The sequence below is a fragment of the Drosophila biarmipes genome, chromosome 2L (genome assembly GCF_025231255.1).
Source record: "Drosophila biarmipes strain raj3 chromosome 2L, RU_DBia_V1.1, whole genome shotgun sequence".
NCBI lineage: Eukaryota > Metazoa > Arthropoda > Insecta > Diptera > Drosophilidae > Drosophila > Drosophila biarmipes.
In genome coordinates, this window is record NC_066612.1 from 7,481,312 (window position 1) to 7,496,558 (window position 15,247).

The window sequence follows — 15,247 nt, forward strand, 5'->3', positions numbered from 1 at the left end:
CAGAAATTAGTTGTAAGATGAATGGCCGAAGTCGCAAAGTTTCTGCAGCTTTTCTCGGGATTTACTGCAGTAGCGGCTGTGGCCGCCACGCCCATTCCTCCGCCTTCTTCGTTTTTCCTAGTTTGGCATAAGTTTTCCCTTTTTTTTTGTTTAAAGCAAAAACTTTTTTAATGAATGCTCTTAGTTGTGCACATATTTTTAATGCAGCGAGTTCATTAAAAGGCGACTTTCGTTTGCCTCGGCCAGAATCTTAAAACATTTATCGCTTTTAACTAGGGATTTATGAAGCTGGCCAGATGCAAAGTGGCTTAAGTGTTGGGCTTATGTTATTAGCTAGAAAGCTGGCCCATAATGGACTCGAAAATTGGTTTTTCCTCAAAGTAGTTTTCATTTTGCCTCTTGCCTACAAAAGTGAACAGATTTTCTGGGAACTTTTCAGTCTTAGAAAAGAGAAATTATTTTCTTGGTTACAAAAAATTATTTTTTAATAAATGATGGAAAGGAAATTTTTTTGTATAAAATGGGAACTTAATCTATATTAAGCATTTTTTCAAACTGGATTTTTTTGGATGCATTTTTATTTTTTTTAAGCCTAACTCCATTCTTTGGTTATATTAAAAAAGGCTCTACATTGCGATTGGTAAAACTTTAAATGTTCACGCTTTCTGGCAGTCAAAAAAAACCTAAAAATGAAACAAAAGCTTTCGAAACATTGGGGGTTGGCATCTTTTGTATTACATTTTTTTTGAAAGTCATCTCACGTAGCGGACGAGCAGTCAACGTAAAGCTGATACACCGTGTATAATGGGATTTGTTTATTGGTATCATTTGAGCCAAACTTTTTGGGGAGCAGGGAGCCTTGCTTTCGGGCCATCCCCCGAGTGCAGTGGGTAAAAAAGTTTCGAGTTGCGTTTTTCGAGAGTGCACAAGGCGGGAATAAGTAGCTAAAGTGGTTGGCCCTTCCCATCAAGAAGTGGGGCCATACGCATAGCTAATCCTAGACAGGGAACAGCCATCATCACCATCAGCACCCAGCTGGGATTGGCAGCCCTGGTGGGCAATGGTACAGGTGGAAGGTGCACTCAAAAAAATAGTCGACATTTATTAAAATATGGAGAAAGTTAGGGCAACGAATATAAATTTTGCTTCCAAAAATGTAAGGCTTTTTATTTAATTTTAAATAAGAAATACTTGAAAATAACTAGGCTTAAAAATATTCTTTAAACTAATAATATATATGTTTTTATGGTTAAAGTATGCAAAGGATTTTTGAATTTCTTTAATTTTCTTTTTTAAAAATTATTTATGCCTTTATCGGTACCATTAACACTGATAATGAAATACAAAATCGAGTGAGTACTAAGTTTATATTAAGTTTATTATTATATATTTGTAGGTATAATATTTTTTAGTGTAAGACTTTGCCACGTGATGCTATAACGCAATATTGACACTTTCAACGACTTTCAGCGCCGCCAAAAAGTCATAAAGGGAGTGGTGTTGGAGTCAAAGTTTCCACTTTTCCCGTATTCGCATCTTGCTTTTTTTGGCCAGCTTACACCGTTCGGCATTCACCTCTCAGATTGCACTCATGCCAAAGTGCGAAAGGGTGGGTAGTGCATAAAAGTAAATCCAGGGATTTCGTCGTTGTTGCCACTTAAACTTTTTCACACCCAGACACCAAAAATGGCATCGACCCGCCGAGTCTTTAAGTGCCTCAAATGGCTTCTATGGCTCCGCAGCTCCGCTGGACGCCCTCATTTGGGATCCGGATTCAGGACCCGGGATTCCGGATTGCATGTGGCCGTAGACGGAGTTGGCGTTGGAGACGGTGATGGAGGTGGAGATGCGTGTGCCGGGCATTATTTTCATTGTCGCATTTTTCATCATCACCTCCAGCAACCCCAGCCGAACTCCCGCCAAAGTTTTTATGGCTCGCCGTGCTTGGCTGGCTTCCTCTGGCTGGGCCGGCTCCTGACCCGGCTTTTCACTATTCGCAGTCCTCCGCCTTTGGCTTTGGCCGTAGCTATAGTTATAGCTTCTATAGCTCTTGCCGTTGGCCTGCACCTGTGCGTCGCTTAGGACCGGAAGCTGCACATCAGCGCTCCGTGTGCGTGGGCGTTCTCCAGAATGAGCCTTCCCAGCCCCATCCTCCGGGCACAGTGGGATTGGTTTGGTTAATATGCCCACAAAATAGTTCTATTTAAGCCTAGCAATAAAAAAAGACTCCCTAAAAATAGACAGATAGTCGAAATGGTAAATAAATTGAAAAAAACTTTAATATAATAAATCTTAGAACTCATATTGTTTTTTTTAATAAAGGTTTAAATATATGAGTATTAAAAAAGAGGAGGATCTTAAGAGACTCTTACTAAAGAGTAAGTTAGAGTAATGTTCTTGTAGATCAGCTTTGCATTTTATGGAGCCTTAAAAATGTAGAAACAATTTTTTTAATAATTATTTTTCAATGAATTTTATTTTGAAAAAATAGGTGCCTACAAAAAACTTTGATTAAATTTCAATAAGTATGGCTTTTTTAATCACATAAAAAATTATAAATTTTAAATAATATATTTATTATTCAAACTAAAAACTAATGCTGAGAGGAGGAATAGTTTTGATCCATATTTTTATAATAGGTAGACCTAAAAAATGTCTTTTTATTTAAAATCTTAATTCTCTGCTTAGGCCCACTATGCAGTTTTGTCTCTGGCCGTGGCAATTGCCACTTTTGGCCCTCTGGATTGCATCGCCGCCTTCATTGTCTCTTAGTTTTCCGTACCTCCGCTTTTCTCCTTGGCTGGAGTCGTGTTTTTCATTCCATTTTTTTTTGTTTTGGATGAGGTGGGGGCAAATCTCTTTTGAATTATTACTGTAATTACCGTTGAGTTTCGCCTGGCAATTGCTTGTGCAATTTCACTGCTCCTTGCTGCTCCTGGTTGCTCCTTGGCTGCTTCAGTGGCATCCTCCGCTGTCTGCGTCCTTGCCTTTTGTCGTCATCATCTCCTGGTAGCCTGTTGTGACACCGCTGATGACTGTGTTGATCCGACGATTATGATTTTATTACGTTTTCGTGTAGTTGTGCCCTGTGTGCTTAATTTTGGTCACAGCTCGCAGTCCTTATATCCGCACTCTGCCTCCTGTTGGGTGAAATATGGCCCTTTTTTCTCTGGTTATCCCAGCAAACGAAACAGAAAACAACAGAAGGAGGATTCTCTGGCTGAAATTTTGCAGTGCTTCATTGGGCACTTTTTCTTGCTCCTCCTCCGGTCGAAACAATCAAAATTAATCGCTTGTAATGAAGCAACCATAATGGTGGACAGAGCCTAGAGAATCGGGATATCCGAGACTCCCGGAGAAGTGATAAACGATGTCGCAATGAGCGGAGCATTTAATTGTGGATTGCCCTTCGGGGGCCGCCTCGCAAATTGGGTCTACCAGAGATTTCTCGCCCGGACTTGGGATTAATCAGAATTGATGGAGGGAAATTTATTCAAGGTGGGACTCGAAATGCTAAGAATAGGTTTAAAATGTCCAAGCATTCAAAGCTGTAACGGATATTATAATATACAGTCAGCGCTTTAAGAACATTTATAACTTAAGTTTTACAAGAAGAAATGGGAAACAATGTGTTTTATATATGCTATTTTATATTTGCCTTAAATGAGGTTTTATTTTTCAAAAATAAATATTAATTTGTGTATACCTGCCACCTTTCTCACTCATAAATGAAATGCTTCACACCATTTTCCTACCCTACTTCACACATGCCATAACTTATTGTCTATAGAATTTTCATATCCAAATCATATATCATTTGCCGTCAGCACACACTCGAAATGCTTTTCACCTTTGCTCAGTTTACCTTTTGGCATTCCTGCCCCCAGATGCGTATATTGTTCATTATATCCGTCATAATTCACAGTCAGCCACTCAACGGCAGCTCTAAAGTCACACCGTCTCCGAAAAATAAAGCCCCCCTAAGAATCCACTCCAACCCGCTGGGAGGGTAGCGAAACATCTGCCTTCTCTAAAATATTAAATAAAGCAATCAAATAAATCTTCCAACATGCCTCATTTATTGCAGATTACCATCCCAGGAAGCTCCACCGAAAAATGCAGACAAGATGGAGGACGGTGGCTGGGGCAGAGGAACATCTAGCATCCCCCCCAGAAAGTTACACGCACGTACAGGCTGCAGGCCCACCACTATCATTACGGCCAGTTGCCAACATCCCCGGCCTCAGACCCCAAAACCCCGTACTCCCCACACTTTTGGTAATCAAGAGGGGCCTTGTCTGCAAGTGAACCTTCAATTACGTAGAATAACGACGAGTGGCGCAGATTATCTCATTAAAGGCGAAACGCCCCCGCAGACTAGCTTTTTTCTGGCGTCTCCTTTAAATTCAGTTCAGGATTTTATTGGAGAAGGAGTGGGAGTGTTCGGCTGACAAACTAAAAATATGTTGGCTGTCCAAAAAAAAAGGAATTGATTACAAAAGAATAGAAAAACATGCTTTCGGGAATACACTAAAAATTATAATTATACTTGAGTTTTAAGATATATTATTATTATTTATTATATAAAAGATAAAAGTTATCCTATTGATCTAGGATTTCCAAATTTTGTTGATAAAATTTCGGCAGTTTTTTAAAGAATATTGTCGGGAGAAACAAAAAATTATTGGATCTAAAAAATTACTAAAGAATATGCCCAAAAGTATGCTGCAAAAAGATGTCGTTTGGTTTTAGAATCAATACAAACACTATTACACTTTTTAAAAATGATATTATTACATAAATAACTCTTAATATATACACTTTTTAAAAAATATAATTATAATTATAATTATTTTATTTTTAATCTATTTACATTTTTTAATTAAAAAACAAAACCAGTAATTCCTTTAGTAAGGGCATAGCAAGATATTCCTTTTATCAGTTTCGGTTTCGGAGCTTGCCATTAGTGTCTGGCGCGGTCCTGTCTGCTCCATGTCCTTGAATGAAAGTGCCGGCGAGAGTGAAAGTAGAACTCGCGACTCGTTGCGCGACACATTTCGCACCACCCACTCCCAGCCCTTTTCCATCCCATTCCCATGGCCATTCCAATCCCCCTGCTTTCCCTTCTTTTACTCGCTCTCACACTTTCACTGTCGTCTTGCCTTTCTGGTCTATAAATTTCTATGGCCAAAGAATGCGTGTTTAATGGCCGGCATGTGTGTGAGTCTGAGCTTTAAGCACGTGTGGATGGGGATTTCCCGAGCTCAGTTTTCCCCCCCCATACGACGCTTTCCCACGCTGAGCTCCATTTATTATGCTTCAAAAATATTCGCATTTTTTCCCGGTTGGTCCTTCGGAATTCGCTGCCTTCTGCAAATGCCATTTTAGAAGATGTTTTATGTGTGTGTTGACATTTTTATTGCGGCAACATGTGTCGAAATTCGGCTAGCTTGCCACCCCCTCTAACTACTTTCCACCTACCCCCTCATTTCACCCCTAGTTCTTGTTTTGTCTCTGGGTTTTCCTGGCTTAAATGTGTGTTTGTGCTTTTGTGGAATGTGGCAAACGGTTTACATTGTACTTAGCGCAAGGCAAGAGTTAAATGGTTTTCCAGGGATTTTCAGTGCCAGGATTTTCAGCTGTCGGATTAACGTAGTTACTATTACGTTTATGTCTTTTCCGAAAACTGTTTTGCGGTTTGGCTGTGCAACTTTCCCGGCTAAAGTTGTTTTAATTACACGCGCTGATAGGGAAATTTAATTAAATTTTTAATGTTCTGATAATCCAGTTAAAATTATTGGGGAAAGTGATTTGAAAGTTTACGGGAGTTGGAACTTTGGAGTGGAATTAAAAGTATATTTTTAGTCCTTAAAATAAAGTGGATAGCTCATGTAAGTTGGTAATAAAAGTACAATGTTAGGTTATTTAAATACTGCGTATTTGAATGTTTAGGCAATCGAATAAGTTCTTATAAACATGACAAATAAAATGAGCTAGAAACATGAAAAAATTCTTTTATACAACTAAGGTCCACCCTAATGACCATATACACACATATATAATTTAACATATTTCATTGACTAAACGGGTATATTTTAGTTTAAGTAATGCTTATTTGTACTATGGTAAATAAAGTGTACAAACATAGGTAAATATTTGCCAACAGCCACTTGAAATTATCTCAGATTACTACAAAAATTGGAAATTTGTCATTGTTTGCTTTTGATAAGTATTAAAAACAATGTAATGGTTATGAAGTCACAGAGTAATTTTATCAACTAACTGCTTCGTTAACTCAAATAATAAATGTAAACATGTAAAAAGTATGAAAAGTTCCTGAACCTAATCTTCTCAAAGTCGTATTTAATTTTCAACAGGTATTTTGATTCAATAAATTCAAAACGAATTAATAAACATTAAAAAAATGTTAATTTGTTTTTTTTTGATATACTATAAAAACCAGGTATCATTCCGTCGAGGCCCAAAACTTAATTTTTTTGGCAAAATGCGTGACAAGAGCATTTAAAGATCCAGCAGTGAAAGTGTTCGGCCTCATACTCGCTTTTTTGTATTATTTAGCGGATTCACAATTCGAAGCGCTTGGGAATACCCACACTGTTTGACTGACTTAAAAATACTCACCATTTTGAATCGCATATTGATAAATGTGGCTATTATTGCGCAATAATACCTGCCGTGAAACAAAACCAGATGCGTTAGTTTCGTCGTATCGCCCTTTCCAAGGGCAGTGGATTCAACGACCCCGCCATGACCGCCGAACTATTACAAACAGCAAGTAGATTGCCAAGGTGAGCAGCCCCTTTAGCAAGACCGATTGAGCTAGTGACGAACTTATTGATATTATTTGTAGTGCTAACTTATCTGTAATGCCAACAGATCTTTTCGCCAGAAGCCGCTATCGGTTATTGACCCAATTGTGAAATTTATAAAACAAACTGACGTAATTGGCCCAATTGTGAATGGATTGGGGGAGTTCCCAGGTCGCACTTCTAAAGATACACTCCACTGCTTACGTGATGCTGCAATTAAACACGGAGTATTGATAAAAAGTTAATAGGTGATCTGTAGTAGCTAAAAGTCAGCGTCATCGCAACGGACATCCCCCATCATGCATGGCATTGAATCTAATTTGGCTGCTGTATCGGTCATTGAACCGATTTGTTTGCGATCGCACGTTACGGAGATATCAACAAACAGGTAGTAACAGCACGCGAATGGGTTAGACCAGCCGGATACCCTGTGAAGTAGGGCCCCGTTTAGAGGGGCGCCAGATAGAGAGTGACTGCTGCAGCTAAGAGAGCTCCGCCGAAGTGATTAGAAAAAGCCATATCAGCCGGCGTATGGGCCGCAGTAAGAGTCTTACTAGCCCGGTATAAATATCACTCGCAGCGTCACGGCCGTCGCACACAGAAAAATGGTATTCAAGCAACCAAGCTGCTCGAGCTCATCGCTCTTTATCCGGGTGATCCTGATCCTGGGGCTAGGACTACCTGCTGCCAGTGGCTACAGCTCAAATGATCTGCTAACCTGGATGCAGGCTAGCAACTTTGGCTATCAGGTTCTGCAGCAGGCCCCGAAGGACAACCAATCTTTGACTGCGTCGGAGGCAAATTGTTTGGCAGAGGTTCGGGTTCTCCTAAGAGGAGCGGAGGCCAAATCCTTGCCAGCTCTGCGAGGTGAGATTATATGCGTAATTTAAATAGGTAACCCATACTTACTTTCCCTGCCATACATTGCAGTTCTGGATGCCTGGGGAAAGTTCCCGCAAGGCCTGCTCTATGGTCACTTCATGGACATGGGCAACTACGAATCCTGCCTCAGTTTGGATCTTAGTAAAAGTCTAGGAAGTAGTGTCACCATCGACACTGGAGCCAAGTACTGTCTGAGTCATCTACAGTTTGAGAGTCTGCTCTTGGACTCAGAGGGTGCAGATGCCCTTACCTTGAGCATTGGCACCTGTTTACCCTCGTCCTGCAGTGCCGCCCAACTCAGTCGTTGGCTTCATGGACATCTGCAGGATATGTTTGGCCAAAACTCAACGGGGGCTACTTTGGTGCAGGAAAAGGACTGCTCCTTGGCCCATGAAAACCCCATGGGCGGGTTGGACTGGCTTGCTGTGTAAGTAACAACGGGGTAGCTCATTAAGAAAATAATGGTTGTGGGTAGAGAGACGGTGAGAGATCATATCTACCAGCCTTTGTTTGCTCGCAACTTACGCAATGTGCACTGGAATGACTGGTTGTGTGCGCTTGGACTTGTTTTGAATGCCAATGGCGATCTATCTATAAACTATAAACTACAAGCTAATGCCGAACCTGATGATAAAAAATCGTTATTTTGTTAAACAATTAATTGATCATTATATAAGTTATATAAGTTTATAAAAATTTTATATTGATAACATTTACAGAACACTATAATAATCAAAGTACTAAAATCCATTGAAAACGGTCACATTTCTTTAAACACTTTTTACTTTGCACTTTGTACTTTGCTTTATATTTCTCTTGTTTTTTGCTGACTTTATCTGTACTTCTTTTTTGGCACCTGAGTGCCCAATTATTGCTAAAATGGTATTTTTTAGTGTGTTATATGTATTATATTATAACAATATAATTTTTATATTAATCTTTAATTATTTTTTAACTTTTGTTTAATATTAAGGTTAGCCAAATATAAGATATTACATACATATTTTTTTAATTCCACAGATCTATACTAATCTTGTTGTGCACGTTGGTTCTCCTGGCCACCATACTGGACTATGCCGAAGGTAAAATAAACTAAAATATTATTTAAATGTGATATTCTTATATCTTATTATTTATTCCACAGTTCCAAGTAAGCTTTTGGGCTCCTTCTCTCTTCGCAAGAACGTACCCCAGTTATTGAAGACCTCGAGCACCCCTTCGCCGCGTGTGATTCCCTCTCTTAATGGCATTCGTTGCCTCACCATCATCTGGATTATACTTGGCCATGGGTATATGTACCTGCTATTGGCGCCCAATATAAACGCATATGAGATCGTGGCCTGGGCTCAGACCCCTTTCTCCATGGTCCTTCAGAGCGGTTCCACTTCTGTGGACACCTTTTTCCTGCTCAGTGGACTGCTCCTGGTTTTGACCACTCTGCGGGAGATGGATCGGTGAGCTGGGAGTGCTACCAATCTATGGTTTATTAGTAATTTTATATAATCTATAGTACCAAAGGTTGTCTGAACGTGCCACTGATGTATCTGCATCGTCTTGTGAGACTAACACCCGTCTTGGCTCTGGCAGTCCTCATCTTTATGACCCTTTTTCCCCGATTGGACAGCGGTCCTTTGTGGAAGCAGTTCACCAGCTCCTCGGAACTCTGCAGCGAAACCTGGTGGGCCACTCTGCTCTATGTGCAAAACTATGCGGCCCCTGGTAAGATGGTAAGTCTTTCATATAGGCCATTAAGCCATCCCATATATGTATTATGTATCTGTATCTTACAGTGCTTAGGCCATTCCTGGTATCTGGCTGTCGATATGCAGCTCTATATCATTTCGCCCCTTCTTCTGATTGCTCTATATAAATGGGGCAAAAAGGCTGTCGGGGGCATTGTCCTTCTGATTCTTCTACTCTTCGGTTGTGTATTCAGTATAGTCATGCTACGCAATCTTCGAGTATTCGACCGCCATGGGTAAGTTAATCAAAAATTAGATAATTTTTTGGAACTCGAACTTTACAATATTTGTTTTTACATACTATCCGTTGGCTACTTTTTATTAAACCGTTTAAATTAATATATATTTTAATATTTAATTAAATGACACTCATATTTTACAGAAACCTAGGTGCTGATAGTCCCGAAATGCGGTTGATCTATTATACCACCCATGCCAGAGCCACTCCTTGGTTGATTGGACTGCTTTTTGGATACTTTCTGCACCACCAAAGTGGAAGGAAGACCAACCTGCCAAAGTGGTTGACTTTGGCGCTGTGGATCCTGTCCCTTTCCCTTCTGGCCACTGTAATCTTCGCCGTCTATCCTTACACCCAGGACGGGATGGGTGATATTTCCCCACTGGCTGGGGCTTTCTATCTGTGTTGCAGTCGTATTGCCTGGCCCTTGGCTTTATGTTGGCTCATTTGGGCTTGTCAAAATGGATTGGCTCCTATTGTTAATGACCTGCTAAGCTGGTCCTTCTGGCAACCCCTATCCAAGTTGTCCTACTGTCTTTATATTTGGCATCTCCTTGTAGAGACTGTTCACATAGCTCGCATCAAAAACAGTCTTCATTTCTCGGACTACGATGCTGTAAGTTGATCAAGAGAATTCTTTACTTCAATTATAAAAATAATATATATGGTTTATCTTTACAGATGCTTCGCTTCTGGTCAGACTTCGGTATCACTATGTTTGTGGCCTTGTTTATGCATCTATTTGTTGAGGTTCCTCTTGGTCGCCTTGAGATGGAATTGCTCAAAAAACGCCAAAAAATCGAGGCTAGTTCCAAAGTTCCTCCAGTAGAAACATCAACTGAGCCCGTGGAAGAACTGCAAGCAACTAGCATTTCCCGCCAGAATTTGGTCAACCCCTAAGAAATGAATTTATTTATTGTTAAGTTTTAAATGTTGTACATATTTATCAATTAAGTTGAATTGCCAGCTAACGATTTTAATTCTATTGTGATAATGGACTGTGAATTGATTTCTTGAACCAGATTTTAATTTTTTGTTTATAAGAATTTAAAAAATGAAAGTAAATGCCAGAAAAGAAAATCCCCGAAAGTATGCAAAACAAAAGTCGAACAAAGCATTAAATAACTTTTAAGATGACCGTTTTGCAAAAAACATATCCGGCACTTAATTCACAACTTCCTCATTTATTATTTAGTTGCCTACTTGTTTATTCATGAATATGTTCAAGCCTCACTTATTATACATATTTGATGAAGTTGAATTATCATGAGTATGCCAGTATATACATACAAGCTTGTGTAATTTAAATGTAAGCATGACCTATTTATAAGTTTATAGTTTTAAGTCTCAAAAGATTGTAAGATATCTGTTATTAGAGTTAATTAACTAAAATAAATATTTATATTTACGTGGCTTTTATCCTTATGCTCGAAAATGTTCTCCCACTAATTTTAGGCCCACATCACGTATGAACCATGTGCCCCACTCATATATCACAATCCTTTCAATCAGCCCGAAATGAGTAAACTCTGACCAATTTTACCCCCGCTCCACAAGGCTACATCTTCACAGTAGACCCATTTCCCACAACAATTACCCTTTAACATACACAAATTCCACATCACGTATACGCCCCGTGGACCGCCCATCCGTTTGAAAATTGGTCGTTGGGTTTTTCGGGTGCTCGCCATGCCGCCATCCATCCTGGGGGGGCGGACATCTATGCAAAGCTAAACGTGCAGCAACTAACAACTAAATTTCATTAAACCGCAGCGCACAAATTGAACTACAACAAACCCACCGCCAAAACACCATCCTCATCAACATCAACGGGCCAAAAACAGGAGGAGTAGGAAAAACAAATGCCGCTGAAGGGAAATTTAAGTGCCTTTGGCGACCAAACGAACCAATTTTCCAGCGGCCATTTCGGGGAGCTAAAGCTTCAAAAAAGCGGAGGAGAAAAAAAGATGGCCAACAAAATGAAGCGGCATGAAGTTAATGCCGCAGACCAGAGCCATGTGCTCTATGGGGCAGCGGATGCCAAAAAGCAGCAGCCAGGACAACAACTCGTGCATGAAGCATCCCAGTGGGTGGGGGCTATAAGGGATGGGGTGGTGGGTGGCCCAGGACAGGGGGTGGACAAAAATCACGCAACGGAGCATGACAAGCAAACGCAACGTAGCGCATCCTGGCTGCCTTTTTGCCACGTTTCGAGGACCGACAACCCGGCAGCCCGGCAGCCCGGCAGCCCGGCATCCCGGACTCCTGGACAACTTCAAAAATGCTGCAGCTGTTCGATGGGCCAGTATCCCTGCTTTCCCCGCGAAATACTCCCCCTGGAAATAGCCCTCCTTTTGGGGCACCCGTTTCGCCACCCGCTCTCTAGTTCTGCGTGATAATAAAATGAAAACTTTGAACGCCCAAGTGAAGGAATGAAGCAAGATCAGAGGCACTGGGAAAAATCGCAGGGATTTGGAAAATTAAAATATTTAACTTTGCCTTTAATTAATGGATTATAAAGAAATATTAGATACAAATAAATGTATTGCAATAAAGAATTCTTAAGATTACTTAACTGTTTAAATACATGTTTCTTAAAAAAATATTTCTTCCTGTAAAAAAATAGTTTATTCTAAATGTATCTAAATAACAAATGTAAAACTTTAATAATATTGTGTTTTTAAGAAAACATAATATAGATTTTCATTAAGAAATATTTATTATAAACCGTTTCTGAACTAATTTGAGCCTAAGATAGTACTTATTTGACCTCAATAAATCAGCTAAATATTTTTCAAATTAAATCGAATTTCCTCCCAGTGTGCTTGGCCAGGCCAACAGCTCTGGCTGTTCCTGGCGACCAACGGCGCACCGCATGTCTGGCATATTTAATTTATTTATTTTATGCAAATTTCGGATAATGTATCTGCGGCCGCAGGATACAAAATACAGAGTACACAAGCACAAACAACGGGCGAGCGGAAACCGCAGCAGCAGGAGTAGATGTAACAACATCAAGGGGTTTCCCAAGGTGGAGTCGACCGCTTTCCAGCCCAGCCCCAAGTCACCAGCCCCATTACCCATCCTCATCCGCATCCCCATCCCCATCCCCATTACCCATCTCCCATCTCCAGTCGAACAAAAAATGTTCCATAATGAAAGCAATTGTTGCCAAACCGCGCAGCGCACAAAATTATTCAGGATAGTTGGTGGTAGAGACACCATAACACCATAAACGGGGGCAGGACGCAGGACGAGGCACGAAGGACGACAGCTGGATGCGGTTGCCACAGCGATATTTAGCATTATACGCTTCATTGTCTAAAGTGGCGCCCGGGGAGAACCTCCACCTCTTATTGTATTTATTCAAAAGTTAGAACACCGCCTGCTTGCACTAACTACTAATGTGCGGTTCCCTCCATACACAAAATGGTGGGCGTGCGGAGCGGGGGGTGTGGCAGACCTGCTGCAAGTTCTATCCAGCGCCATTTGCTTTTTATTGTTCCAAAACTGTTGAAAAGTTTTGCCATAATTTTGCCAAATTTTTTGCCATCTTACTCTTTTTTATCTATCGAATTTCGGTGGGGCTATGTAATAATGAAAATTTTGGGGAAAATTATTAGCTTTTACAGATGGGAAATGTTTTTATCTATTTTCTCATGGGAAATTGTGATGCTTTCAATTTGTAACTATATCAAGTATCTACCCTTTGAATTGTTAATATTGTTTTTTTTTTTTTATTACAATTTTAAAAGCTTTTTTAAAATTAAATGTTAAGCTTTTCTTTATGCATTGTACAATTTTGAGAGATATTTTAATGAAATTATTTCCAAAATGGCTCGTTAATGTTTAGCAATTTAAATATTTTTGTTTTGGCATTAAATTAATTTTCCTGTGTTGGTAAAATTTGAATTTCTCTTATATCGGGTCAAAACCAGTTCGCATAAAATATTCGACCATGCCAGAATAAATATTACGTATACAAAACGTTGGCGGGTGGGGATTTTTACTAATTAAAATGGTTTTTCCGCTGACGCTGCGCTCACCCCAGCCAAAGTTTATAATTCCCCCAACGATTTGCAAATGCACCGAAAGGAAATATACACTTATATACACACATTTAAATGGAGAGCATATTTCAGGCAGCTCATGAATAAGTTGGGCTCCTCATGCGAACCCAGCCCGCCCATAAATTAGCATTAAGAGAGCTCGGGGCGTGGATTTTGATGATTTTCGTGGCCATTTTTTCCCCTGTCGAAGGAGACCACTATCACGTGCAGCTAATAAATCTGCCCGCGAGGGGCATTTAAAAGGATTACGAATCATCGAAGGCCTGTCCGGATAAAAGTGATTAAGTCTGACCACGGCGGGGCAACCTTTTTTGCGTTCTTTCGTTTTTTCGGCTATTTTCTTTATTTTTTTTTCATTGAAGGGGTATGGTTTTTTTTGGCTGCGATGTTTGTGCAATTGTATGTGAAACATTTCTGGACTTTTAACCCTTTTTTATGGCTCTGACTGGGGTCGGAGGTCTTGGACTGTCGCTTGCAGTCCATTTACCTGCACAATTGAATGACTTCCTAAGCCCCAATCTGGGGTGGAGATATAGTCTTGATGGCTTCGGGGTTGGTGGCGAAAAGAATGCGCAGTTTGTTTATTCTGCGAGTGGTAAGAGCTTTTTAAGCAATGTTATTCGCTTTTATTGGGGGTAGTTTATGAGTAAAGTCCAACAACTAAGAACTAAGAACTTTTTTAAAAGTCTTAATACCACTCTTTAAATATTTCAATTATTGAAAGATAATTAAATATAAATTTCTATTATCTATTGCCACGAACTTTAAAATTATTCTTATAAGCAATACCATTGTAGGTATTTTATTTGCACAGCATCTCCGTTCATTATTAAGTCGAAATTAGTTTTCTCATCGCCATTCTAGCGAAAATGAAGGCTACCAGCATAGTTGCCTCATTCATATCTTTTATAATTTAGTTCTGCCATAAACCTCTCAGAAGAACTAAGAACTGGCCGAAAATAAAGCCTGAGGAATACGAGACAAAGAAAAGGAAAGAGTTCTGCAGGATGCTCTCGTGTACTTCCGCTTCCCCTCCGGCTGGCAATCATAAATATTCACTAACTGAGCGCAGGAAGCGTCGAGCGAGGACATTAGTTAGCCAGCGAGGACAGGACCAAAATTACAATTTTTCCCAGCCAACTTGCCACTCCCCATCCGTATAACTGTGTACTGCCCAGGCCCAAACTCTCGCCGACTCAGTGTTTCGCCGGCAAAGGTCTGGCTCATCATAAAGGACGACTCCCACGTAGGATCCTGCCAGCGCACCATTTTATGTGTGGTCAGGCAATTTGCTGCTTTACAATAAGTGGCAGAGACATAAAAATAATAATTATGCTTGTACCTTTTATGATTATGGTGTGAAAACAACAATTGTTTCCCCTAACCAAAAAACAAAAAAAAAAAAAAGAAAACGAGCAAGGACAACGCACTGGGGATACTTACGAGCCATGTGTAGGTGGAGCTTTAAGGAACAAATTATTAAAA

The 15,247-nt window shown here is 40.0% G+C and overlaps 1 protein-coding gene across 1 annotated transcript; it reads left to right on the forward strand.

The window, feature by feature from the left end:
- Window positions 1-7,387: 7,387 nt before the first annotated feature.
- LOC108027681 (nose resistant to fluoxetine protein 6) lies at window positions 7,388-11,004 on the forward strand. Its single transcript, XM_017099228.3, has 8 exons — window positions 7,388-7,697; window positions 7,761-8,139; window positions 8,733-8,794; window positions 8,857-9,166; window positions 9,223-9,439; window positions 9,503-9,690; window positions 9,837-10,308; window positions 10,374-11,004. Exons 1-8 carry the CDS (start codon window positions 7,436-7,438, stop codon window positions 10,590-10,592), a joined length of 2,109 nt encoding a protein of 702 aa, XP_016954717.1. The 5' UTR covers window positions 7,388-7,435; the 3' UTR covers window positions 10,593-11,004.
- Window positions 11,005-15,247: the final 4,243 nt, after the last annotated feature.